Source organism: Oncorhynchus keta, chromosome 34, assembly GCF_023373465.1.
Source record: "Oncorhynchus keta strain PuntledgeMale-10-30-2019 chromosome 34, Oket_V2, whole genome shotgun sequence".
Classification (NCBI taxonomy): Eukaryota; Metazoa; Chordata; class Actinopteri; order Salmoniformes; family Salmonidae; genus Oncorhynchus; species Oncorhynchus keta.
In genome coordinates this window covers 7,246,907-7,271,012 of record NC_068454.1, presented here as the reverse complement: position 1 = coordinate 7,271,012, position 24,106 = coordinate 7,246,907, and the positions used below count along the sequence as shown (strand labels likewise).

General features: G+C 42.2%; 1 protein-coding gene, 3 long non-coding RNA genes and 1 pseudogene across 7 annotated transcripts; 3 read left to right on the top strand and 2 right to left on the bottom strand.

Moving 5' to 3' along the window:
• Nucleotides 1–1,729: 1,729 nt before the first annotated feature.
• LOC118375697 (interleukin-10 receptor subunit beta-like) lies at nucleotides 1,730–12,707 on the bottom strand (annotated as a pseudogene). The gene is made up of 7 exons (XR_008089612.1): nucleotides 12,264–12,707; nucleotides 11,585–11,711; nucleotides 10,192–10,364; nucleotides 9,703–9,857; nucleotides 6,593–6,740; nucleotides 6,273–6,418; nucleotides 1,730–2,861 (listed from the first exon to the last, which is right to left on the bottom strand). The product of XR_008089612.1 is annotated as an interleukin-10 receptor subunit beta-like (transcript).
• Nucleotides 2,868–5,545, top strand: LOC127914961 (uncharacterized). The gene is made up of 6 exons (XR_008089613.1): nucleotides 2,868–3,548; nucleotides 3,598–3,722; nucleotides 3,799–3,848; nucleotides 4,348–4,422; nucleotides 4,691–4,975; nucleotides 5,076–5,545. It is a non-coding gene; the product is annotated as an uncharacterized LOC127914961 (long non-coding RNA).
• Nucleotides 10,377–11,565, top strand: LOC127914962 (uncharacterized). Its single transcript, XR_008089614.1, has 3 exons — nucleotides 10,377–10,714; nucleotides 10,768–10,884; nucleotides 11,002–11,565. It is a non-coding gene; the product is annotated as an uncharacterized LOC127914962 (long non-coding RNA).
• A 3,895-nt stretch (nucleotides 12,708–16,602) lies between the features above and the next one.
• Nucleotides 16,603–19,483, top strand: LOC118375698 (uncharacterized). Of its 2 annotated transcripts, XR_008089610.1 has the most exons (4): nucleotides 16,603–16,673; nucleotides 17,004–17,758; nucleotides 18,162–18,460; nucleotides 18,704–19,483. It is a non-coding gene; the product is annotated as an uncharacterized LOC118375698 (long non-coding RNA). The 2 variants fall into 2 exon arrangements; XR_008089611.1 differs by lacking the exon at nucleotides 16,603–16,673 and having other exon boundaries at nucleotides 16,712–17,758; nucleotides 18,162–18,338.
• A 121-nt stretch (nucleotides 19,484–19,604) lies between these two features.
• On the bottom strand, nucleotides 19,605–23,856 carry LOC127914960 (uncharacterized). Of its 2 annotated transcripts, none has more exons than XR_008089609.1 (2): nucleotides 20,826–23,856; nucleotides 19,605–20,666 (listed from the first exon to the last, which is right to left on the bottom strand). XR_008089609.1 is itself a non-coding variant. In XM_052492818.1 (2 exons), exon 1 carries the CDS (start codon nucleotides 22,022–22,024, stop codon nucleotides 21,305–21,307), a length of 720 nt encoding a protein of 239 aa, XP_052348778.1. In that variant the 5' UTR covers nucleotides 22,025–23,855; the 3' UTR covers nucleotides 19,605–20,738; nucleotides 20,826–21,304. The 2 variants fall into 2 exon arrangements, 1 of the variants encoding a protein (XP_052348778.1); XM_052492818.1 differs by having other exon boundaries at nucleotides 19,605–20,738; nucleotides 20,826–23,855.
• Nucleotides 23,857–24,106: the final 250 nt, after the last annotated feature.

The window sequence follows — 24,106 nt, the reverse complement described above, 5'->3', positions numbered from 1 at the left end:
CTGCTGCCTTGGCAGGAACTAATGGGGATCCACAATAAACCCCAGGAAGAGTAGCTGCTGCCTTGACAGGAACTAATGGGGATCCATAATAAACCCCAGGAAGAGTAGCTGCTGCCTTGGCAGGAACTAATGGGGATCCATAATAAACCCCAGGAAGAGTAGCTGCTGTCTTGGCAGGAACTAATAGGGATCCATAATAAACCCCCAGGAAGAGTAGCTGCTGTCTTGGCAGGAACTAATAGGGATCCATAATAAACCCCAGTAAGAGTAGCTGCTGTCATGAAGGAACTAATGGGGATCCATAATAAACCCCAGGAAGAGTAGCTGCTGTCTTGGCAGGAACTAATGGGGATCCATAATAAACCCCAGGAAGAGTAGCTGCTGTCTTGGCAGGAACTAATAGGGATCCATAATAAACCCCCAGGAAGAGTAGCTGCTGTCTTGGCAGGAACTAATAGGGATCCATAATAAACCCCAGTAAGAGTAGCTGCTGTCATGAAGGAACTAATGGGGATCCATAATAAACCCCAGGAAGAGTAGCTGCTGTCTTGGCAGGAACTAATGGGGATCCATAATAAACCCCAGGAAGAGTAGCTGCTGCCTTGGCAGGAACTAATGGGGATCCATAATAAACCCCAGGAAGAGTAGCTGCTGTCTTGGCAGGAACTAATAGGGATCCATAATAAACCCCCAGGAAGAGTAGCTGCTGTCTTGGTAGGAACTAATGAGGATCCATTATAAACCCCAGGAAGAGTAGCTGCTGCCTTGACAGGAACTAATGGAGATCCATAATAAACCCCAGGAAGAGTAGCTGCTGTCTTGGTAGGAACGAATGAGGATCCAAAATAAACCCCAGGAATAGTAGCTGCTGCCTTGGCAGGAACTAATGGGGATCCATAATAAACCCCAGGAAGAGTAGCCGCTGTCTTGGTAGGAACTAATGAGGATCCATTATAAACCCCAGGAAGAGTAGCTGCTGCCTTGACAGGAACTAATGGAGATCCATAATAAACCCCAGGAAGAGTAGCTGCTGTCTTGGTAGGAACGAATGAGGATCCAAAATAAACCCCAGGAATAGTAGCTGCTGCCTTGGCAGGAACTAATAGGGATCCATAATAAACCCCCAGGAAGAGTAGCTGCTGTCTTGGCAGGAACTAATAGGGATCCATAATAAACCCCAGTAAGAGTAGCTGCTGTCATGAAGGAACTAATGGGGATCCATAATAAACCCCAGGAAGAGTAGTTGCTGCCTTGGCAGGAACTAATGGGGTTCCATAATAAACCCCAGGAAGAGTAGCTGCTGTCATGAAGGAACTAATGGGGATCCATTATAAACCCCAGGAAGAGTCTTGGCAGGAACTAATAGGGATCCATTATAAACCCCAGGAAGAGTAGCTGCTGTCTTGGCAGGAACTAATAGGGATCCATTATAAACCCCAGGAAGAGTCTTGGCAGGAACTAATGGGGATCCATTATAAACCCCAGGAAGAGTCTTGGCAGGAACTAATGGGGATCCATTATAAACCCCAGGAAGAGTCTTGGCAGGAACTAATGGGGATCCATTATAAACCCCAGGAAGAGTCTTGGCAGGAACTAATGGGGATCCATTATAAACCCCAGGAAGAGTCTTGGCAGCAGCTAATGGGGATCCATTATAAACCCCAGGAAGAGTCTTGGCAGGAACTAATGGGGATCCATTATAAATACAAATACAAAGTGTGTAGATTGATGAGGATTTTTTAAATATATATTTTTAATACATTTTAGAATAAGGCTGTAATGCAACAAAATGAGGAAAAAGTCAAGGGGGCTGAATACTTTCAGAATCCATTGTAGACCCATTGCTGATGATGTCATGATGATGTCATGATGTCTTGACTGCTGTGTCACAAGCTAAATACAAAAACGCCATTTTCCATAAAATGATTTGGAGTGTGTCGTATCAGTCAGCTCATAATGAGAACTCTCTCTGGTGGAATAGTGGGTCACCATTCCATTGCCCTACACTCATCATATCATAAAATGCCAGTGTACCAAGGCCAATAATGAATAAAAGGCATTATTGATCATTATCATACACATTACACCAGGGTTCCCTAACTGGCAGTGGTTATATTCGCCCCCAAGTTCTCAGTCAAATGTTTTATTTTATTTTTCACAGCAGGAAGTCAGCTCGTAGTGATTTTAGGCATCATAGAAACATGTGATCGTATACAAATGGAAAAAAGGTCTGAAATGATTGTTTCAGTCAAATATATTTGTTTGGGTTCTTGCGGCTAATTTGCACACGATCACAAATTATTTTTTCCGAACCCCCAAGAGATAAAAATCGGGCCTGCAGCTGAATCTCGTAGATGACACCTGCATTACACTAAATTATCTCTCTTAGAATTTCATCACAGGGATAATTAAATAACTAAATCCCCGATGGCAGTTAGACTATTATTTCTCACTAAGAGATACGTCCTCTTCTCTGCCATCCATTGATGTCTTCGTTTCTTCCTCACATCAGTCTTTCACCCATATCTTCCCCATCCACTTCAAGATCTTTGTGATTGGGTGCAGCCGACATTAAAGGCGAGTCGAGACTGACTGATCAACCAATCACCTTGCATCATAAACAACAACTTAATATTATTTATAGATCGGCATGTCAGTCGCGGTGTTGATGCCCTCGAACACTGCCTTTCTTTGTATTGTCAGTCAGTCTGGTTATGTGCTTTATGTTCTGTCCACCAGAGGGCGCTCTCTCTCTCTGTCTCTGTCCCCGCAGGCATGATGCTGACCTCATGGTACACCTCATCAGGCTGGGGGCTGCTCTGCAAGGCCAGGATGGAGGAGCACTGAGGATCCAACAGGTACTGCATGGGGTGGGGAGGGGAGAGGAGACTGTGGTCACACTAAAGGCATCAGCTTGAAAACCGAATTAGTGTGCTCGCATACTCCCTTAATTAAAAGATATTCACTTAAAAAACTGGAACAAAAAAACAATAGTACTGTTTGTCTATCTAAATAGAATTCTAGAATTAATAGACAGAATGAATCTAATATAACTCGAGAAATCTAACATTAATTTTGACATTTTTTTTTGCAGAAGAGATCTTAGTCACGCAATTTTACATCTAAGATCTTTGGTGCAGAATTTCTCAAGTTAAAAAATGTGCATGATTTGTCTCTTGTTGAAAGACAATAAACACTTAATTCAAGAATCCCTACTGTTGACCAATCACAGACAAGGTGTGTAAGGCTACCAACTTCGGCTTGCCGCGAGAAAAAAATCCTGTGCGCACAAAGAGCCAAAAAAACAACAACTCTTGACCGAAGACTAAACCGAACGAAAAAGTTACAAAATGTTGTCATAATATATACACAAACTGTTCTGAACTGTTTCGGATGGGAAGCATGAGGACGCCTTAAAGGGGAATTTAGTTTTGTCACGGCATCACTGCAACACCAAGCTAATCTCTTTAAATGTCTTTCAGACTAATCTCTTTAAAGGTCTTTCAGACTAATCTCCTTAAAGGTCTTTCAGACTAATCTCTTTAAAGGTCTTTCAGACTAATCTCTTAAAGGTCTTTCAGACTAATCTCTTTAAAGGTCTTTCAGACTAATCTCTTTAAAGGTCTTTCAGACTAATCTCCTTAAAGGTCTTTCAGACTAATCTCTTTAAAGGTCTTTCAGACTAATCTCTTTAAAGGTCTTTCAGACTAATCTCTTTAAAGGTCTTTCAGACTAATCTCTTTTAAAGGTCTTTCAGACTAATCTCTTTAAAGGTCTTTCAGACTAATCTCTTTAAAGGTCTTTCAGACTAATCTCCTTAAAGGTCTTTCAGACTAATCTCTTTAAAGGTCTTTCAGACTAATATCCTCAAAGGCCTTTCAGACTAATCTCTTTAAAGGTCTTTCAGACTAATCTCTTTAAAACTAATCTCTTTAAAACTAATCTCTTTAAAACTAATCTCTTTAAAGGTCTTTCAGACTAATCTCTTTAAAGGTCTTTCAGACTAATCTCTTTAAAGGTCTTTCAGACTAATCTCTTTAAAGGCCTTTCAGACTAATCTCTTTAAAGGTCTTTCAGACTAATCTCTTTAAAGGTCTTTCAGACTAATCTCTTTAAAGGTCTTTCAGACTAATCTCTTTAAAGGTCTTTCAGACTAATCTCTTTAAAGGTCTTTCAGACTAATCTCTTTAAAGGTCTTTCAGACTAATCTCTTTTAAATGTCTTTCAGACTAATCTCTTTTAAATGTCTTTCAGACTAATCTCTTTTAAATGTCTTTCAGACTAATCTCTTTTAAATGTCTTTCAGACTAATCTCTTTAAAGGTCTTTCAGACTAATCTCTTTAAAGGTCTTTCAGACTAATCTCTTTAAAGGTCTTTCAGACTAATCTCTTTAAAGGTCTTTCAGACTAATCTCCTTAAAGGTCTTTCAGACTAATCTCTTTAAAACTAATCTCTTTAAAACTAATCTCTTTAAAGGTCTTTCAGACTAAACTCCTTAAAGGTCTTTCAGACTAATCTCTTTTAAATGTCTTTCAGACTAATCTCTTTTAAATGTCTTTCAGACTAATCTCTTTTAAATGTCTTTCAGACTAATCTCTTTAAAGGTCTTTCAGACTAATCTCTTTAAAACTAATCTCTTTAAAACTAATCTCTTTAAAACTAATCTCTTTAAAACTAATCTCTTTAAAGGTCTTTCAGACTAATCTCTTTAAAGGTCTTTCAGACTAATCTCTTTAAAGGTCTTTCAGACTAATCTCTTTAAAGGTCTTTCAGACTAATCTCTTTAAAGGTCTTTCAGACTAATCTCTTTAAAGGTCTTTCAGACTAATCTCTTTAAAATTAATCTCTTTAAAACTAATCTCTTTAAAGGTCTTTCAGACTAATCTCTTTAAAGGTCTTTCAGACTAATCTCTTTAAAATTAATCTCTTTAAAACTAATCTCTTTAAAGGTCTTTCAGACTAATCTCTTTAAAGGTCTTTCAGACTAATCTCCTTAAAGGCCTTTCAGACTAATCTCCTTAAAGGTCTTTCAGACTAATCTCTTTAAAGGTCTTTCAGACTAATCTCTTTAAAGGTCTTTCAGACTAATCTCTTTAAAACTAATCTCTTTAAAGGTCTTTCAGACTAATCTCTTTAAAGGTCTTTCAGACTAATCTCTTTAAAGGTCTTTCAGACTAATCTCAATTAACCAAAAACCTCGTGAAATTTGGTCATATTTTATTTATTTAACTAGGCAAGTCAAGTAAGAACAATTCTTATTTACAATGACGGCCTACCATAAGGCAAAAGGCCTCCTGCGGGGACGGGGGGTGGGATTAAATATAGGACAAAACACACATCATGACAACAGAGCTAAACTACATAAAGAGAGACCTAAAGACAACAACATGGCATGGCAGCAACACATGACAACAACATGGTAGCAACACATGACAACCACATGGCAGCAACACATGACAACCACATGGTAGCAACAACACAGTAGCAGCCCAAAACAGGGTACAAACATTGTTGGGCACAGACAACAGTGCAAAGGGTAAGAAGGTAGAGACAACAATACATCACACAAAGCAGCCACAACTGTAAGTAAGAGTGTCCATGATTGAGTCTTTGAATGAGGAGATTGAGATAAAACTGTCCGGTTTGAGTGTTTGTTGCAGATCGTTCCAGTCGCTAGCTGCAGCGATCTGAAAAGACGAGCGGCCCAGGGATGTGTGCACTTTGGGGACCTTTAACAGAATGTGACTGGTGTAGCAGTTTAACTTTCATCCGTCCCCTCGCCCCAACCCGGGCTCGCACCCTCTGCACACATAGACAACTGAAACCCACGAAGCATCGTTACACATCGCGCCACAAACGCCGCGACGGCACTTGCAGAGCAAGGGGAACAACTACTTTAAGGTCTCAGAGCGAGTGACGTCACCGGTTGAAACGCTATTAGCGCGCACCACCGCTAACTAGCTAGCCATTTCACATCGATTACACTGGCAGAACAGATGCAGATGTATGTTTAAGCAGTCTGTCCACAAGAGATTAGACTAAAACCATTCATTATTATGTCAAGATATAACAGGACACACTGATTACATGGAACTCAGCCAAAGACAGAGCCTCATTGACAGTCCTTTTTTTTTTACATTTTCTTCCCCCAAACAGCAGCCTGAACCTGTAATTTATGGGTTTGCAAAAGAACAAATGATACAGTTAGTACACACAAAGAAACACCCAGTGTATTAGTCATTGAAACACACTGATCATGCGCCATACTGACCACTGTGAAATGTCCAGGCAGCTTGACCTTGGGTCTGAGGAAGTTGACCACCCTGTAGCAGTGCCAGAATGCTAGAACCACCAGGGGCACTGACACAGCCATCACCACAAACATCCCCAGGGCCATCACCCAGGGCCTGTCCTTGCCTGCAGACGGTTTGGGGTTGGGGAAAGTGGACACCGGGGACGAAGAATTGAGTTGAGCAAAGAGTAGACTTGTACTCAGAGAATCATTAAAGGGAACAATCTAATACTCATAATTTGTGTTCTTTACAGATGTAAAAAAAAGGGAAGGACAAGAAAGAGAGAGATGGCGCTCACCCTTAGCGGTGCTCTCACACGTAACGTTGCTGGGCTGGCTTTGTTTGAAGAACCTTTCGGTTACCACCCAGACCTGAAAACAGTACCTGGTCCATTGCTCCAGCTCCAACACCACTTCATGCAGTTGGATGCCATTCATCCGTTTGACCTGCAGGGGGTGATAGAGGAGCATTAAGGAAGCAGTGAGCGCCACGCAATGAGTATGTTTTACACACATTGTAATTCTTTCATATTAAACTGATTGGCAGCCGGCACATTATGCAATAGCCATGTAAACACCTTACTCTGATTATCTTAAACATTGTTTCAAAGCATAGTACATTTAATGTTTTGCCCAAGTACAATGTAATTACTAAGGTTTTACACAGGCTGTAGCTAGATAAAATGAAGTTTATCTTGAGCGGCCCTCATTTTAAAGCTTCCGGAAGTTTCCCTTCACAACAAGGTACAGAAATGAAGTGAATTCTGGAATTAAACTTCCCGGAAGCTTTAAAATGGAGGGCCAGATTGTCCGTATGGATCATGTACTGTAGTTAGTTACATTACATTAGTTACAAGTAAGTACACCCCAAGATAGTTCAAATGAAGTGTATCTACATCCTGTGTAACTCCTAGTAATTACATTGTACTTAGGCAGACATTTAAATGTAATATGCTTTGAAACAGGGTATTTATCCTCATCTGGGATGACCAAATGAACCCAGATTGGTACATTTTATTTTGGCGACAACCGCTAGCAATAACATTGAGTGGAGATATATTTACAACAGTGAACTTTCATGGCTAAATAATCAGAGCCTATTGAATAAAAAAATATATTGGGATACCCAGCGCACCGACGAGGGGTCACAACCTTTGTGACAGTTGTAACTGTACGCAGGTGATAAGAAACTAAACACTAAGTTGGCGAATGTATTGGGCAACCTGCCCTTTTATCACAAGCATGGAAAACAAACATTCATTGTTACACCTTTTTTTTGTAATTACAGACCACAATTACTGCCATGTGGTTGTTACAGTGAATTACAATACTCGTTAAAGTGTAATTACACACACTGTAATAAGGACCACTAATAAGGACCACTGTAATAAGGACCACTAATAAGGATCACTGTAATAAGGACCACTAATAAGGACCACTAATAAGGACCACTTATAAGGACCACTTATAAGGACCACTGTAATAAGGACCACTGTAATAAGGACCACTAATAAGGACCACTGTAATAAGGACCACTAATAAGGACCACTAATAAGGACCACTGTAATAAGGACCACTGTAATAAGGACCACTAATAAGGACCACTAATAAGGACAACTGTAATAAGGACCACTAATAAGGACCACTGTAATAAGGACCACTGTAATAAGGACCACTGTAATAAGGACCACTAATAAGGACCACTAATAAGGACCACTAATAAGGACCACTAATAAGGACCACTGTAATAAGGACCACTAATAAGGACCACTGTAATAAGGACCACTAATAAGGACCCCCTTAAAATAAAAAAAAGTGTTAGCCAAACTTTATACGTCCAAACTCAAATATACTTCCCAAAAATAAACATGATTGCTGTGGTATAATATTATTTTTGATTGACGATTTTCTGCATTTATCAGAGCGCCATCCGGTAGTCTGATTTCAGATGTATCCATGTTAAAAGAGGATTATTAGGGAAATTGTTCCTTCTTGCAAAGCATGTAAAAGTTTTATATCAAACTATTATATTAATCTATCTACAATAATCCCAATATATATTAATCTATCTACAATAATCCCATTATATATTAATCTATCTACAATAATCCCAATATATATTAATCTATCTACAATAATCCTATTATATATAAATCTATCTACAATAATCCCAATATATATTAATCTATCTACAATAATCCCAATATATATTAATCTATCTACAATAATCCCATTATATATTAATCTATCTACAATAATCCCATTATATATTAATCTATCTACAATAATCCCATTATATATTAATCTATCTACAATAATCCCATTATATATTAATCTATCTACAATAATCCCAATATATATTAATCTATCTACAATAATCCCAATATATATTAATCTATCTACAATAATCCCATTATATATTAATCTATCTACAATAATCCCATTATATATTAATCTATCTACAATAATCCCATTATATATTAATCTATCTACAATAATCCCATTATATATTAATCTATCTACAATAATCCCATTATATATTAATCTATCTACAATAATCCCATTATATATTAATCTATCTACAATAATCCCAATATATATTAATCTATCTACAATAATCCCAATATATATTAATATATCTACAATAATCCCAATATATATTAATCTATCTACAATAATCCCATTATATATTCATCTATCTACAATAATCCCAATATATATTCATCTATCTACAATAATCCCATTATATATTCATCTATCTACAATAATCCCAATATATATTCATCTATCTACAATAATCCCATTATATATTCATCTATCTACAATAATCCCATTATATATAAATCTATCTACAATAATCCCAATATATATTCATCTATCTACAATAATCCCATTATATATTAATCTATCTACAATAATCCCAATATATATTCATCTATCTACAATAATCCCATTATATATAAATCTATCTACAATAATCCCAATATATAATCATCTATCTACAATAATCCCAATATATATTAATCTATCTACAATAATCCCATTATATATTAATCTATCTACAATAATCCCATTATATATTAATCTATCTACAATAATCCCATTATATATTAATCTATCTACAATAATCCCATTATTGTGTGCATGTAACCGTACTCAATGTGTCACCAGATGATCACCCCTACGGTTCTCAAATTGACCAGTGGCAGATGGAAAGTAGTTTATGTGCTCAGACCCTAAACCTGCATCTCATACTCCTTATTGGCTACTGTCACTATGACATCAGATGTGAAAGGTCAGGCAAACTGCTTTACTTTGTTTCTTCATTCCTCAGATCCCCTGGTTGTAGGCAGTGGACATTACACTCCAAATGTATAATCCCAGATGGAAAGTAAAATGGCCACCATACCTTCTTCTCCTGGCCCTCCTTCCAGTAGGTGAGGTTAAAGGTTGCATGATTGTAGATCTCTTTAAACTCAGAGATCCTGAGCACTGGGTCTTCGATGCTCACTTCAATGTTCGCACCACTGGAGACTAGAGTCACACTGGGAGGGCCTAAAGTGGCTGTTGGAGAGAGACGGAGAGACATGGGAAAGAAAGTGACCGAAAGGAAGTGGCGACCTCTCAGGGGTAAAGAAATGACATGGCATCTGCTAGCGGATCACCATGGTCCATTAAAGAGCAAAATCTGTCAGGCTCCAGTCTGTAATGATACACTCTGCTTTGCCCTGACCTCTAGTTTAACAGTACCTGTTATTACACTGTCATACTCATCTGTAGTGCACGGCAACAAAAAAAAATACTATGAAATGCCCATGTATGTCTTAGGTATAGGTTATGAATGTGTTATGGAATCCTTATGTAGATTGAAGTTACAGATGGGTAACTAGGAACTCACTGTGTTCATCCATGACAAACTCCTTAGTCTCCACCCAGTGAGATGTCTCTCCCTCTCGTTCTGCCCTCACTTGGAAAGTGTACACTCCAAATTTGTTTAGATGTCTGGTGAAGTCACAGCATAGGGCAGTTGTGTCCAAACATACGACCCGGTAGCTGTTCCTGATGCTCTTCCTGTGTTCAAAACAAGACACCACTGTATTGTTATTGCGGTAGACGGCAGGGTAGCCTAGTGGTTAGAGTGTAGAGGCGGCAGGGTAGCCTAGTGGTTAGAGTGTAGAGGCGGCAGGGTAGCCTAGTGGTTAGAGCGTTGGACTAGTAACCAGCAGGTAGCCTAGTGGTTAGAGCGTTGGACTAGTAACCAGCAGGTAGCCTAGTGGTTAGAGCGTTGGACTAGTAACCAGCAGGTAGCCTAGTGGTTAGAGCGTTGGACTAGTAACCAGCAGGTAGCCTAGTGGTTAGAGCGTTGGACTAGTAACCAGCAGGTAGCCTAGTGGTTAGAGCGTTGGACTAGTAACCAGCAGGTAGCCTAGTGGTTAGAGCGTTGTAACCAGCAGGTAGCCCTAGTAACCAGCAGGTAGCCTAGTGGTTAGAGCGTTGTCCTAGTAACCAGCAGGTAGCCTAGTGGTTAGAGCGTTGTCCTAGTAACCAGCAGGTAGCCTAGTGGTTAGAGCGTTGGACTAGTAACCAGCAGGTAGCCTAGTGGTTAGAGCGTTGTCCTAGTAACCAGCAGGTAGCCTAGTGGTTAGAGCGTTGGGCCAGTGTCCAGCAGGTAGCCTAGTGGTTAGAGCGTTGGACTAGTAACCAGCAGGTAGCCTAGTGGTTAGAGCGTTGGACTAGTAACCGAAAGGTTGCAAGTTCGAATCCCCGAGCTGACAAGGTACAAATCTGTCGTTCTGCCCCTGAACAGGCAGTTAACCCACTGTTCCTAGGCCGTCATTGAAAATAAGAATTTGTTCTTAACTGACTTGCCTAGTAAAATAAAGGTAAAAAAAAGACTATTGTTACCAGTGTATGTACGCTGTTTGTATGCCTGAAACCCGCTCTGCCAAGTATTGTGTAAAAACATTTTTTTTTTTTAAGTGAAATTATAGATATAGTGAGTTGAGTGAGTGAGTTGAGTTGAGTTGAGTTGAGTTGAGTTGAGTTGAGTTGAGTTGAGTTGAGTTGAGTTGAGTGAGTTGAGTGAGTTGAGTGAGTTGAGTGAGTGAGTGAGTGAGTGAGTGAGTGAGTGAGTGAGTGAGTGAGTGAGTGAGTGTGAGGGTGTATGACACAGATTCTTCTGGGGACGACAACTTGTGGGTGTGTCATTTCTCCTCTTTCCCAGCAGGAAGTGTGCCATATTTAAATGTTCACCCTCAATTGGTTGTGTTGTATGGTTGTGTTCATATTACCACTTGTATTCTGATCTGTAGGTGAGGGTTCCCGTGTGGTTCTGAGGGGGATCCCACTCCAACACTAGTCCCATGTTGATGGAGGTAATTCTGACGTTACTGGGACTTGGAAGTTCAGCTAACACTGCTGTAAAAGCACAGTTATACACAGTTGAACATACTGACAAATACACATCATTCAGGGGGATTACAGGCTTTAGATACACAAGGGTATTGAGTCAGATGAGGAACATTTGATTTTATATGTATTGGCCGATTAAGAGTTTTTATTATTATTTATTTTTTAGAGATAAATTAAGCCCATTGCACTTCCTCGAGATGAACACTCTTGACCACATATAGTATGTGAAACCTTAAGCCATTGTCTATGTATATATTTAGCCTACATCATCAGTATGACAATCTAACAGAGACCATCAAAATGCGAGGTGTTTCCATTGGTTCCCACTAGTGACAGTAAAAGTAGATTATGGAATGTATAAGTGCTAAATAAATGTAGCCTATAAAAATAGACTGTGAAATTATCACGAAATATCAACAACAACATCAACAAAAAGTTCGTAAAAACCAGTCGTGAAATATTGAATGGTTTAAAACGTTCATCTACAATCAAAGCCAATCGATTGACAGCACGTTGGGAAAGACTATGCTGTGGTAAAGTCGAAAGAGAAATACTGACCTGTCATTCCATGTAAAGTTAAGCATAATAGTTTGACAAACGAGATAGTAAACACCGTAGATTGCATGTTGCCCAAGAGATGTTCTGTGCTGTCCAGCGACACTGAAATGTTCCGCTATAGTTGCTTCAGGCCGCTCTTGAGAGTTTATTGTGTACTTTCTGAAAGGGCGGAGAATTGCGGGGAAGCGAAACCAAGCTGAGTGATATAAATACAGAAGAAGCCCGGGCAGGTTTCCATTGAACCAAGTTTAGTCGATGTCGGAAAAAAAACTTTTAGGCTTGTTTTAACTTAATGGAAACGGCAGATGTAATATTCATTTTCAAAAGATCGACAAAATGTGTATCCGTTCGCTAGGGGTGGATCTTTATTTTGTCTTACTTTATTGCGACAAATTATGATTGAATGAGCGGTGTTTTTCGAGTAAATGATTGCCTGATAAGTTTGATAGAAAACAGGGCACGTGATGTTTCGCCATAACTATATAGTTTCACTCCACATTTCATACTAAATGACTACTGCTTGTCAAGTAATTTTTCAAATATAAAAATGACATTTATTTGTCAAGTATTGTTCTGACTTGCAAGATTGCCTGAACTGCTGCTTCACCTTGCTTCTTTGTAACGTTACATTCGTTACCTTGATTTCTGAGTCAAAACGTAAAAAGGCAAATTTATTGTTCCCGAATTTGAAAAACGCAAATCGACATTGTTTGTCATTTATGGTGTCAAAATTAGACAGGGAATAATGGGAAACAAACAACAATATTTATTACATTTATATTTTCGTTTTGTTTGGTAGGAATATAGAATATTCCTGGTGCTTTAGGAGTGTTTTCAGCCTGGGTTAACAGCAAAAAGAAAGGAGTCGACTGTGTGAGTGTGACAGGAAATCAAAATACTCATCTTAGTTTAAAGACAGGCTCCTGAAAGAGGGACATTTCTTTTTTTGCTGAGTTTATATATACAGTTGAAGTCGGTACCACAGACACTGAGGGACAGACAGACACCAAGGGTCAGTACCACAGACACTGAGAGATAGACAGACACCAAGGGTCAGTACCACACACCAACAGGTCACTGATCTCGAATCCCACCGTACCTTCTCCGCTGTGCAATCTGGTTTCCGAGCCGGTCACGGGTGCACCTCAGCCACGTGTAACAGTATAATTTCAAACCGTCCCCTCGCCCATACCCGGGCGCGAACCAGGGACCTTCTGCACACATCAACAACAGTCACCCACGAAGCATCGTTACCCATCGCTCCACAAAAGCCGCGGCCCTTGCAGAGCAAGGGGAAGGGGAACTACTACTTCAAGGTCTCAGAGCAAGTGACGTAACCGATTGAAACGCTATTTAGCGCACACCGCTAACTAAGCTAGCCGTTTCACATCCGTTACATACGCTCAAGGTACTAAACGATATCATAACCGCCATCAATAAAAGACAGTACTGTGCAGCCGTCTTCATCGACCTGGCCAAGGCTTTCGACTCTGTCAATCACCATATTCTTATCGGCAGACTCAGTAGCCTCGGTTTTTCTAATGACTGTCTTGCCTGGTTCTACTGGTAACTACTTTGCAGACAGAGTTCAGTGTGTCAAATCGGACGGCATGTTGTCCGGTCCTCTGGCAGTCTCTATGGGGGTGCCACAAGGTTCAATTCTCGGGCCGACTCTTTTCTCTGTATATATCAATGATGTTGCTCTTGCTGCGGGCGATTCCCTGATCCACCTCTACGCAGATGACACCAATCATTATACTTCTGGCCCTTCCTTGGACACTGTGCTATCTAACCTCCAAACGAGCTTCAATGCCATACAACACTCCTTCCGTGGCCTCCAACTGCTCTTAAACGCTAGTAAAACCAAATGCATGCTTTTCAACCGTTCGCTACCTGCACCCGCACGCCCGACTAGCATCACCACCCTGGATGGTTCCGACCTAGAATATGTGGACATCTACAAGTACCTAGGTGTCTGGCTAGACTGTAAACTCTCCTTCCAGACTCGTATCAAACAGCTCCAATCTAAAATCAAATCTAGAGTCAGCTTTCTATTCTGCAACAAAGCCTCCTTCACTCACGCCGCCAAACTTACCCTAGTAAAACTGACTATCCTACCGATCCTCGACTTCGGCGATGTCATCTACAAAATAGCTTCCAATACTCTACTCAGCAAACTGGATGCAGTTTATCACAGTGTCATCCGTTTTGTTAGTAAAGCACCTTATACCACCCACCACTGCGACCTGTATGCTCTAGTCGGCTGGCCCTCGCTACATATTCGTCGCCAGACCCACTGGCTCCAGGTCATCTACAAGTCCATGCTAGGTAAAGCTCCGCCTTATCTCAGTTCACTGGTCACGATGGCAACACCCACCCGTAGCACGCGCTCCAGCAGGTGTATCTCACTGATCAGGTGTATGTGTATCGCTCTGGATAACTGCTAAATGACTTAAATGTAAATGTAAATCATCCCTAAAGCCAATACCTAATTTGGCCGCCTTTCGTTCCAGTTCTCTGCTGCCTGTGACTGGAACGAATGGCAAAAATCACTGAAGTTGGAGACTTTTATCTCCCTCACCAACTTCAAACATCTGCTAATGGTGGAACAAACTCCCTCACGACGCCAGGACAGCGGAGTCAATCACCACCTTCCGGAGACACCTGAAACCCCACCTCTTCATGGAATACCTAGGATAGGGTAAGTAAGGGTAAGTAATCCTTCTCCCCCCCCCCCCCCCAAAAGATTTAGATGCAAGTGGCTGTTCCACTGGATGTCATAAGGTGTATGCACCAATTTGTAAGTCTGCTAAATGACTTAAATGTAATGTAAATGCTATCTTAGCAGCTTAACCGATCGCTGCAGCTGTACATAGTCTATCGGTAAATAGCCCACCCATTTTACCTACCTCATCCCCATACTGTTTATATTTATTTACTTTTCTGCTCTTTTGCACACCAGTACCTGTACATGACCATCTGATCATTTATCACTCCAGTGTTAATCTGCAAAATTGTAATTATTCACCTACCTCCTCATGCCTTTTGCACACAATGTATATAGACTCTTTTTTTTCTACTGTGTTATTGACTTGTTTATTGTTTACTCCATGTCTAACTCTGTGTTGTTGTCTGTTCACACTGCTATGCTTTATCTTGGCCAGGTCGCAGTTGTAAATGAGAACTTGTTCTCAACTAGCCTACCTGGTTAAATAAAGGTGTTCTCAACTAGCCTACCTGGTTAAATAAATGTGAAATAAAAAAATAGAAAACCACTGACAGACACCAAGGGTTTAGGGGCTATAATGTAAAATGTTAACTGTTGTGGTCTGATCTGTGCTGTTAGGTCCTGGTACATTACCTGTGCTGGCTGCGGTAGAACTGGTAAAGTCACAGTGGAGCTCAGATAGACTGAGGGTCACGGTCACACAATACTCCGGCCCTGGCTCCTCAGTAGAGGTGACCCACAATGTTCATATAGTTAATGTTTATAGCCATGTTTTACTATGCTACATATATAGGTAATCTACATTGATCGTTATCATCATAATGGTCTGATTCGTAGCCATGTGTAGCTATAATACCATCCGTGAGATACAGTATTTGTCCTATGACTTTTGTTCATTCATTGTTGTTGTGTATTAGATTCACTATCTGTACCACATTTTGATTTTATTAACTCGGCAAGTCAGTCAACAACAAATTCTTATTTATAATGACGGCCTACCGGGGACCAGTGGGTTAACTGACTTGTTCAGAACGACAGATTTTTACCATGTAAGCTCTGGGATTCAATCCAGCAACCTTTCGGTTATTGGCCCAACGCTCTAACATTAGGCTACCTGCCGCCCCTATTGATAAATAAACTGTGGGTTAGAGATGGGAGATGAGCCCCCTCCCGCTAAACCTGTGGGTTAGAGATTAGCCCCCTCCCCCTGAACCTGTGGGTTAGAGATTAGCCCCCTCCCCCTGAACCTGTGGGTTAGAGATTAGCCCCCTCCCCCTGAACCTGTGGGTTAGAGATGAGCCCCCTCCCCCTGAACCTGTGGGTTAGAGATGAGCCCCCTCCCCCTGAACCTGTGGGTTAGAGATGAGCCCCCTCCCCCTGAACCTGTGGGTTAGAGATTATTAGCCCCCCCTAGCCCCTCCCCTGAATTTGGGTTGGTGGTGTAATCCCCTGAACCTGTGGGTTAGAGAGCCCCCTCCCCTGAACTTGTGGGTTGAGATTTCCCCTGAACCTGTGGGTTAGAGATGAGCCCCCTCCCCTGAACCAAACAGATTAGGAACCTGTGGGTTGTAGCCCCCCCCCTGAATTTGTGGTGGTGAGAGGAAGTGAACACAAACAGGGTGTGTTCTGGTGAGAGGAAGTAGTGGGAAAAAACCCACACGTATCTACATCTGCAGTACAAGGTAAACAACCCCTCAGAGAGGAAAAATGTACCGGATGTAATTATTATATTAGACTAAATACTGATCTACTTCGTCATCCTCAGTCCTGGTGTTATTGTCAGGTTCTATTCAAAAGAAAATGTGAGAGGGTTTGGACCAGATTCTCAGAACTTGCTTTCTTTTCTGGGTATATGTACCTTTTGACGTATATCTCTACACTGTAAAACAACAACAACCTCCAAATGAAGGAGATCCAGTGCATTCGGAAAGTATTCAGACCCCTTCTTCACGTTTACAGCCCTTACATGGATTAAATCACTTTTTTCCCCCCCTTCTCTCTATTTCTACCAGTGGTGTGCCTGTCCTAGACTGCAGTGAGTCAGTATTTTGCCTTTACCACGTAACCAGCTGAAATGAAAGCACTTACTCAGCAGCTACACGAGAAGGATCGGAAAAGGAAAGCACTTACTCAGCAGCTACACGAGAAGGATTGGAAAAGGAAAGCACTTAACTCAGCAGCTACACGAGAAGGATTGGAAAAGGAAAGCATGGGACTGAAGAGTAAGAGCGTACCTGAGGCTCTGAACTGTGAAGTGGGTGTTGGCAGGAGTCCCTGAACAGGGCAGCCAGGTCAGAGTGTCCTCAAGGTTGAAGGAGACAATGGACACGTTGCTAAAGACTGGGGGCAGGCACACCACTGAAACATATCGACATATAGAGAGAGAGGGACGAGACACAGACAAAACAATATAACATGATAAGACAGTCACACAGAACAGGACAGCCAGAGAGACAGGTATTAAACAGGACACCAGCCAGAGAGACAGGTATTAAACAGGACACCAGCCAGAGAGACAGGTATTAAACAGGACACCAGCCAGAGAGATAGGTATTAAACAGGACACCAGCCAGAGAGACAGGTATTAAACAGGACACCAGCCAGAGAGACAGGTATTAAACAGGACACCAGCCAGAGAGACAGGTATTAAACAGGACACCAGCCAGAGAGACAGGTATTAAACAGGACACCAGCCAGAGAGACAGGTATTAAACAGGACACCAGCCAGAGAGACAGGTATTAAACAGGACACCAGCCAGAGAGACGGGTATTAAACAGGACACCAGCCAGAGAGACAGGTATTAAACAGGACACCAGCCAGAGAGACAGGTATTAAACAGGACACCAGCCAGATAGACAGGTATTAAACAGGACACCAGCCAGAGAGACAGGTATTAAACAGGACACCAGCCAGAGAGACAGGTATTAAACAGGACACCAGCCAGAGAGACAGGTATTAAACAGGACACCAGCCAGAGAGACAGGTATTAAACAGGACACCAGCCAGAGAGACAGGTATTAAACAGGACACCAGCCAGAGAGACAGGTATTAAACAGGACACCAGCCAGAGAGACAGGTATTAAACAGGACACCAGCCAGAGAGACAGGTATTAAACAGGACACCAGCCAGAGAGACAGGTATTAAACAGGACACCAGCCAGAGAGACAGGTATTAAACAGGACAGCCAGAGAGACAGGTATTAAACAGGACACCAGCCAGAGAGACAGGTATTAAACAGGACACCAGCCAGAGAGACAGGTATTAAACAGGACAGCCAGAGAGACAGGTATTAAACAGGACAGCCAGAGAGACAGGTATTAAACAGGACACCAGCCAGAGAGACAGGTATTAAACAGGACACCAGCCAGAGACAGGTATTAAACAGGACACCAGCCAGAGAGACAGGTATTAAACAGGACACCAGCCAGAGAGACAGGTATTAAACAGGACACCAGCCAGAGAGACAGGTATTAAACAGGACACCAGCCAGAGAGACAGGTATTAAAGCCAGAGAGACACCAGCCAGAGAGACAGGTATTAAACAGGACACCAGCCAGAGAGACAGGTATTAAACAGGACACCAGCCAGAGAGACAGGTATTAAACAGGACACCAGCCAGAGAGACAGGTATTAAACAGGACACCAGCCAGAGGTATTAAACAGACAGCCAGAGAGACAGGTATTAAACAGGACACCAGCCAGAGAGACAGGTATTAAACAGGACAGCCAGAGAGACAGGTATTAAACAGGACAGCCAGAGAGACAGGTATTAAACAGGACACCAGCCAGAGAGACAGGTATTAAACAGGACAGCCAGAGAGACAGGTATTAAACAGGACAGCCAGAGAGAGATATTACAGTAGAGCAAAATATTAGTACCAGAGATAAACAAATCAAAACATGTTCTCTGAAACATCATTTTCTTGACAATGAAGATAAGATACTGTAGGTAACGGAAGCTGCTCTTTCCATGACACACACTGACCAAGTTAATCCAGATTAAAGCTATGATCCCTTATTGATGTCACTTGTTAAATCCACTTCAATCAGTGTAGATGAAGGGGAGGAGATGGGTTAAAGAAGGATTTTTAAACCTTGGGACATACATTGTGTGTGTGCCATTCAGATGGTGAATGGGCAAGAGAAAATATTTAAGTGCTTTTGAACGGGGTATGGTAGTAGATGTCAGGCGCACCGGTTTGAGTGTCAAGAACTGCAACGCTGCTGGGCTTTTCACGCTCAAACAGTTTCCTGTGTGTGTCAAGAATGATCCACCACCCAAAGGACATCCAGCCAACTTGACACAACTGTTGGAAGCATTGGAGTCAACATGGGCCAGCATCCCTGTGGAACGCTTTCGACACTATGTGGAGGCCATGCCCCGACGAATTGACTGATCTGAGGGGTGCAACTCAATATTAGGAAGGTGTTCCTAATGTTTTGTAGACTCAGTGTTTTTCTTTGCTGTCCATTTTGATGTAATATTTTGAAGTGTTTGCTGTAGTAGTTGTGTTTCTGTGGTTTGAAGGATATCTGTCAGGAACATAAAGCTTCTAATGTTGTACTGAATAGTTTCCTAACTGTGTTTATAACAAACGATAAAACAAAATGTTCGGATGGTATAGAAAAATATTTTATTACATACAACATTAAGGATTAAAATAAAAATGTATAAGATTTATAAAAAATGAATTGCTGTTAACAAATATTACATTTATTTTACAGATAAACGTTGATTTCAAAAGGACGACTTTCTCCTGAATATGTAACAGATTAAATGTTTCTTACAGTATAGCGAAAAGCAAGTAAACAAGTACTACTACGATGATCGCATAAACACTAAAAAGTATGTTGACCTTCTGAATAAGTACAGAATACTGTATTGTATAGCTTGACCAGTGATGCCCTTCACGTTTGCCCGTTAGCATTAGTACTACTGGCTAATGCTGTCTGTGAACATTGATAATATAACCCCAAAGTACTTGTAAACCTAATTTAAACTTTTGATAATGGCTCTCACATTCAAGTTAGCAACTTGAGAACTCCGCCGAGGTAATGTGTACTTTACATTGCTAACACACTAAAACGACATGCACAGCACAATTATTTAAAATGACACACAGAGAGCAAAACCTTCTTCTCAAGTCTCCAAAAGTCTAAACACATTTTCTGCTTTACACACATTTTGCATTCTTAAATGCACTGCACACGGTTCTCTGCATAAGACACAACAATCTGACATAAAGTCACATGTTTTAAATGCACGGTTCTCTGCATAAGACACAACAATCTGACATAAAGTCACATGTTGGCCATTTCAAAACACTGCCATTCAAAATGACAGGACATGAGCTAATTGGCCAATACATGTGCCACCTGGCCAAACACCTCAATGGTTAATTGTTACCACTTCAATCAGGAAGTAAGCACCATGAAAAGACCACAGGTGAGCACCTTTTGTTTTACAACAACAATGGAAGCCGTTGCAGAGAGATGTAGAGGAAGGGTGAGAATGAGAGGGGGAGGAAGAGTGAGAGGTAGGGGTAGAGCTGGTAGAGGAATTCATGGCCAAAGACAACTTTCAAATGAAATCAGAACAACCTTAGTTGATCATGTCATCAACCATGGGGCTGACAATGTGAGAGGCTGGACAGAGAGTGAAATCAGAGCAACCTTAGTTGATCATGTCATCAACCATGGGGCTGACAATGTGAGAGGCTGGACAGAGAGTGAAATCAGGGCAACCTTAGTTGATCATGTCATCAACCATGGGGCTGACAATGAAATGAGCAACCTTAGTTGGCTGCTGACAGAGAGTGAAATCAGAGCAACCTTAGTTGATCATGTCATCAACCATGGGGCTGACAATGTGAGAGGCTGGACAGAGAGTGAAATCAGAGCAACCTTAGTTGATCATGTCATCAACCATGGGGCTGACAATGTGAGAGGCTGGACAGAGAGTGAAATCAGAGCAACCTTAGTTGATCATGTCATCCAAGACAACACCATATTTAACACCACATTCAACGAGTCAGTCTGTCCACATTGGCTCGCATTCTCAAGCGAAACCAAATCAGAATTAAACAACTTTATAAGGTGCCGTTTGAGAGAAACTCTCAGAGAAACAAAGATGTCAGACGATCATATGTGGATGTAAGTACAACATTGTTTCCCAGTGTACTGGATAACACCATATTGACTGCAGTACACTACACACAACATTGTTTCCCAGTGTACTGGATAACACCATATTGACTGCAGTACACTACACACAACATTGTTACCCAGTGTACTGGATAACACCATATTGACTACAGTACACTACACACAACATTGTTTCCCAGTGTACTGGATAACACCATATTGCCATCTCCAATACGCATGGTGTCCTCCATCTCATTATAGATGTTCCTGACCAACGTGGTGGGAACATCACACTGTGCCCTGCCATCTCCAATACGCATGGTGTCCTCCATCTCATTATAGATGTTCCTGGCTGACGTGGTGGGAACATCACACTGTGCCCTGCCATCTCCAATACGCATGGTGTCCTCCATCTCATTATAGATGTTCCTGGCTGACGTGGTGGGAACATCACACTGTGCCCTGCCATCTCCAATACGCATGGTGTCCTCCATCTCATTATAGATGTTCCTGGCTGACGTGGTGGGAACATCACACTGTGCCCTGCCATCTCCAATACGCATGGTGTCCTCCATCTCATTATAGATGTTCCTGGCTGACGTGGTGGGAACATCACACTGTGCCCTGCCATCTCCAATACGCATGGTGTCCTCCACCTCATTATAGATGTTCCTGGCCAACGTGGTGGGAACATCACACTGTGCGCTGCCATCTCCAATACGCATGGTGTCCTCCACCGTCATGCCAACCTTGGACCATACAACACAGCCCATATTCTCACATTTCTGGACAGACTCCACAACATGCTCATACCACCAGAGCGTATGAATGATGCAGATCATCAAAGAACCCGGTACGTTGTAGTATGGGACAACGTGAGCTCTCATCGTTCAGCCCCAGTCCAAAACTGGTTTGCTGACCACCCACCATTTCTCGTGCAATACCTCCCACCATACTGACCATTTCTAAACCCCATTGAAGAGTTATTTTCAGCATGGTGGTGGAAGGTGTACGACCGGCAGCCCTTAGTGCGCAGGCCTCTCGTGTAGGCTATGGAAGAGGCATGTGATGAGATTGATGTGGGCGTGATTCAGGGATGGATAAGGCACTCAAGGCGCTTCTTCCCTCGATGTCTGGCAAGGGAAGATATTGCCTGTGATGTGGACGAGGCGTTGTGGCCAGACCCAGCTGTGAGACAAGATGCTGCCTGTGATGTGGACGAGGCGTTGTGGCCAGACCCAGCTGTGAGACAAGATGCTGCCTGTGATGTGGACGAGGCGTTGTGGCCAGACCCAGCTGTGAGACAAGATGCTGCCTGTGATGTGGACGAGGCGTTGTGGCCAGACCCAGCTGTGAGACAAGATGCTGCCTGTGATGTGGACGAGGCGTTGTGGCCAGACCCAGCTGTGAGACAAGATGCTGCCTGTGATGTGGACGAGGCGTTGTGGCCAGACCCAGCTGTGAGACAAGATGCTGCCTGTGATGTGGACGAGGCGTTGTGGCCAGACCCAGCTGTGAGACAAGATGCTGCCTGTGATGTGGACGAGGCGTTGTGGCCAGACCCAGCTGTGAGACAAGATGCTGCCTGTGATGTGGACGAGGCGTTGTGGCCAGACCCAGCTGTGAGGCAAGATGCTGCCTGTGATGTGGACGAGGCGTTGTGGCCAGACCCAGCTGTGAGGCAAGATGCTGCCTGTGATGTGGACGAGGCGTTGTGGCCAGACCCAGCTGTGAGACAAGATGCTGCCTGTGATGTGGACGAGGCGTGCTACAGTGCTTCATTTTGCAGTTTGGGTGTGTGGTTTTGTGAATTGTGTTAAGTATTTGGATAAAACCAGCCTAGTTTTCATAATTGTGTTTTAGCAATTGGGAAAAACTAACAATTTAATGAGGTAAAAAAAACATAATTCTATATGTCTAAATACTTAAAAAAAAAACTGCAATAATATAGTACAGTCCATATCAATACTATTGGTTGGCCGCCGACTCAAACTAAATACTTCCGCTATTCTGACGTTCGCTACATACTTCAGTCAAACTGACATCAAAAGGAGGGGGTGTTGTACAAAACAAAGTCATCAGCGATTGGATCATCTCTGACCAATCAGAGTATCAAAACCCAATGACACATTTTCTAAACGCCGCTTTACCCACGTGTTCTGGCTCTGGTCCAATCCATCAGTTTCTGGGACCAATCAGAATGGTTAGAAAGGGTTTGCATTCTAGAAATCGTTGGGGGAGGTACTCGGATCCAGACTCATTGCGGAGAAGAAACTAACGTCTGTTGGCGTGGCGTAGCATATGGCCGGTGCGAGGAGTCTGGGTAGTGAGGCAAATACATTGGCTCTTTCTCTTTTAAATTTGAACTGCTCTGAAAATACAAGAGAAGTCAAAGCAATATGGTGGAGAGATAAACAGTTATTTTCACCTAATGCAGATAAAGGAGCAGTCGGTAGCCTAGTGGTTAGAGCGTTGGACTAGTAACCGAAAGGTTGCTGGATCGAATCCCCGAGCTGACAAGGTAAAACATCTGTTCGTTCTGCCCCTGAACGAGGCAGTTAACCCACTGTTCCCCTGAACGAGGCAGTTAACCCACTGTTCCCCTGAACGAGGCAGTTAACCCACTGTTCCCCTGAACGAGGCAGTTAACCCACTGTTCCCCTGAACGAGGCAGTTAACCCACTGTTCCCTGAACGAGGCAGTTAACCCACTGTTCCCTGAACGAGGCAGTTAACCCACTGTTCCCCTGAACGAGGCAGTTAACCCACTGTTCCCCTGAACGAGGCAGTTAACCCACTGTTCCCTGAACGAGGCAGTTAACCCACTGTTCCCCTGAACGAGGCAGTTAACCCACTGTTCCCCTGAACGAGGCAGTTAACCCACTGTTCCCCTGAACGAGGCAGTTAACCCACTGTTCCCCTGAACGAGGCAGTTAACCCACTGTTCCCCTGAACGAGGCAGTTAACCCA

Excerpts from the sequence above, each read along its gene's own strand:
- LOC127914960 (XM_052492818.1), bottom strand. The coding sequence starts at position 22,024 with ATGAGAGCTCACGTTGTCCCATACTACAACGTACCGGGTTCTTTGATG.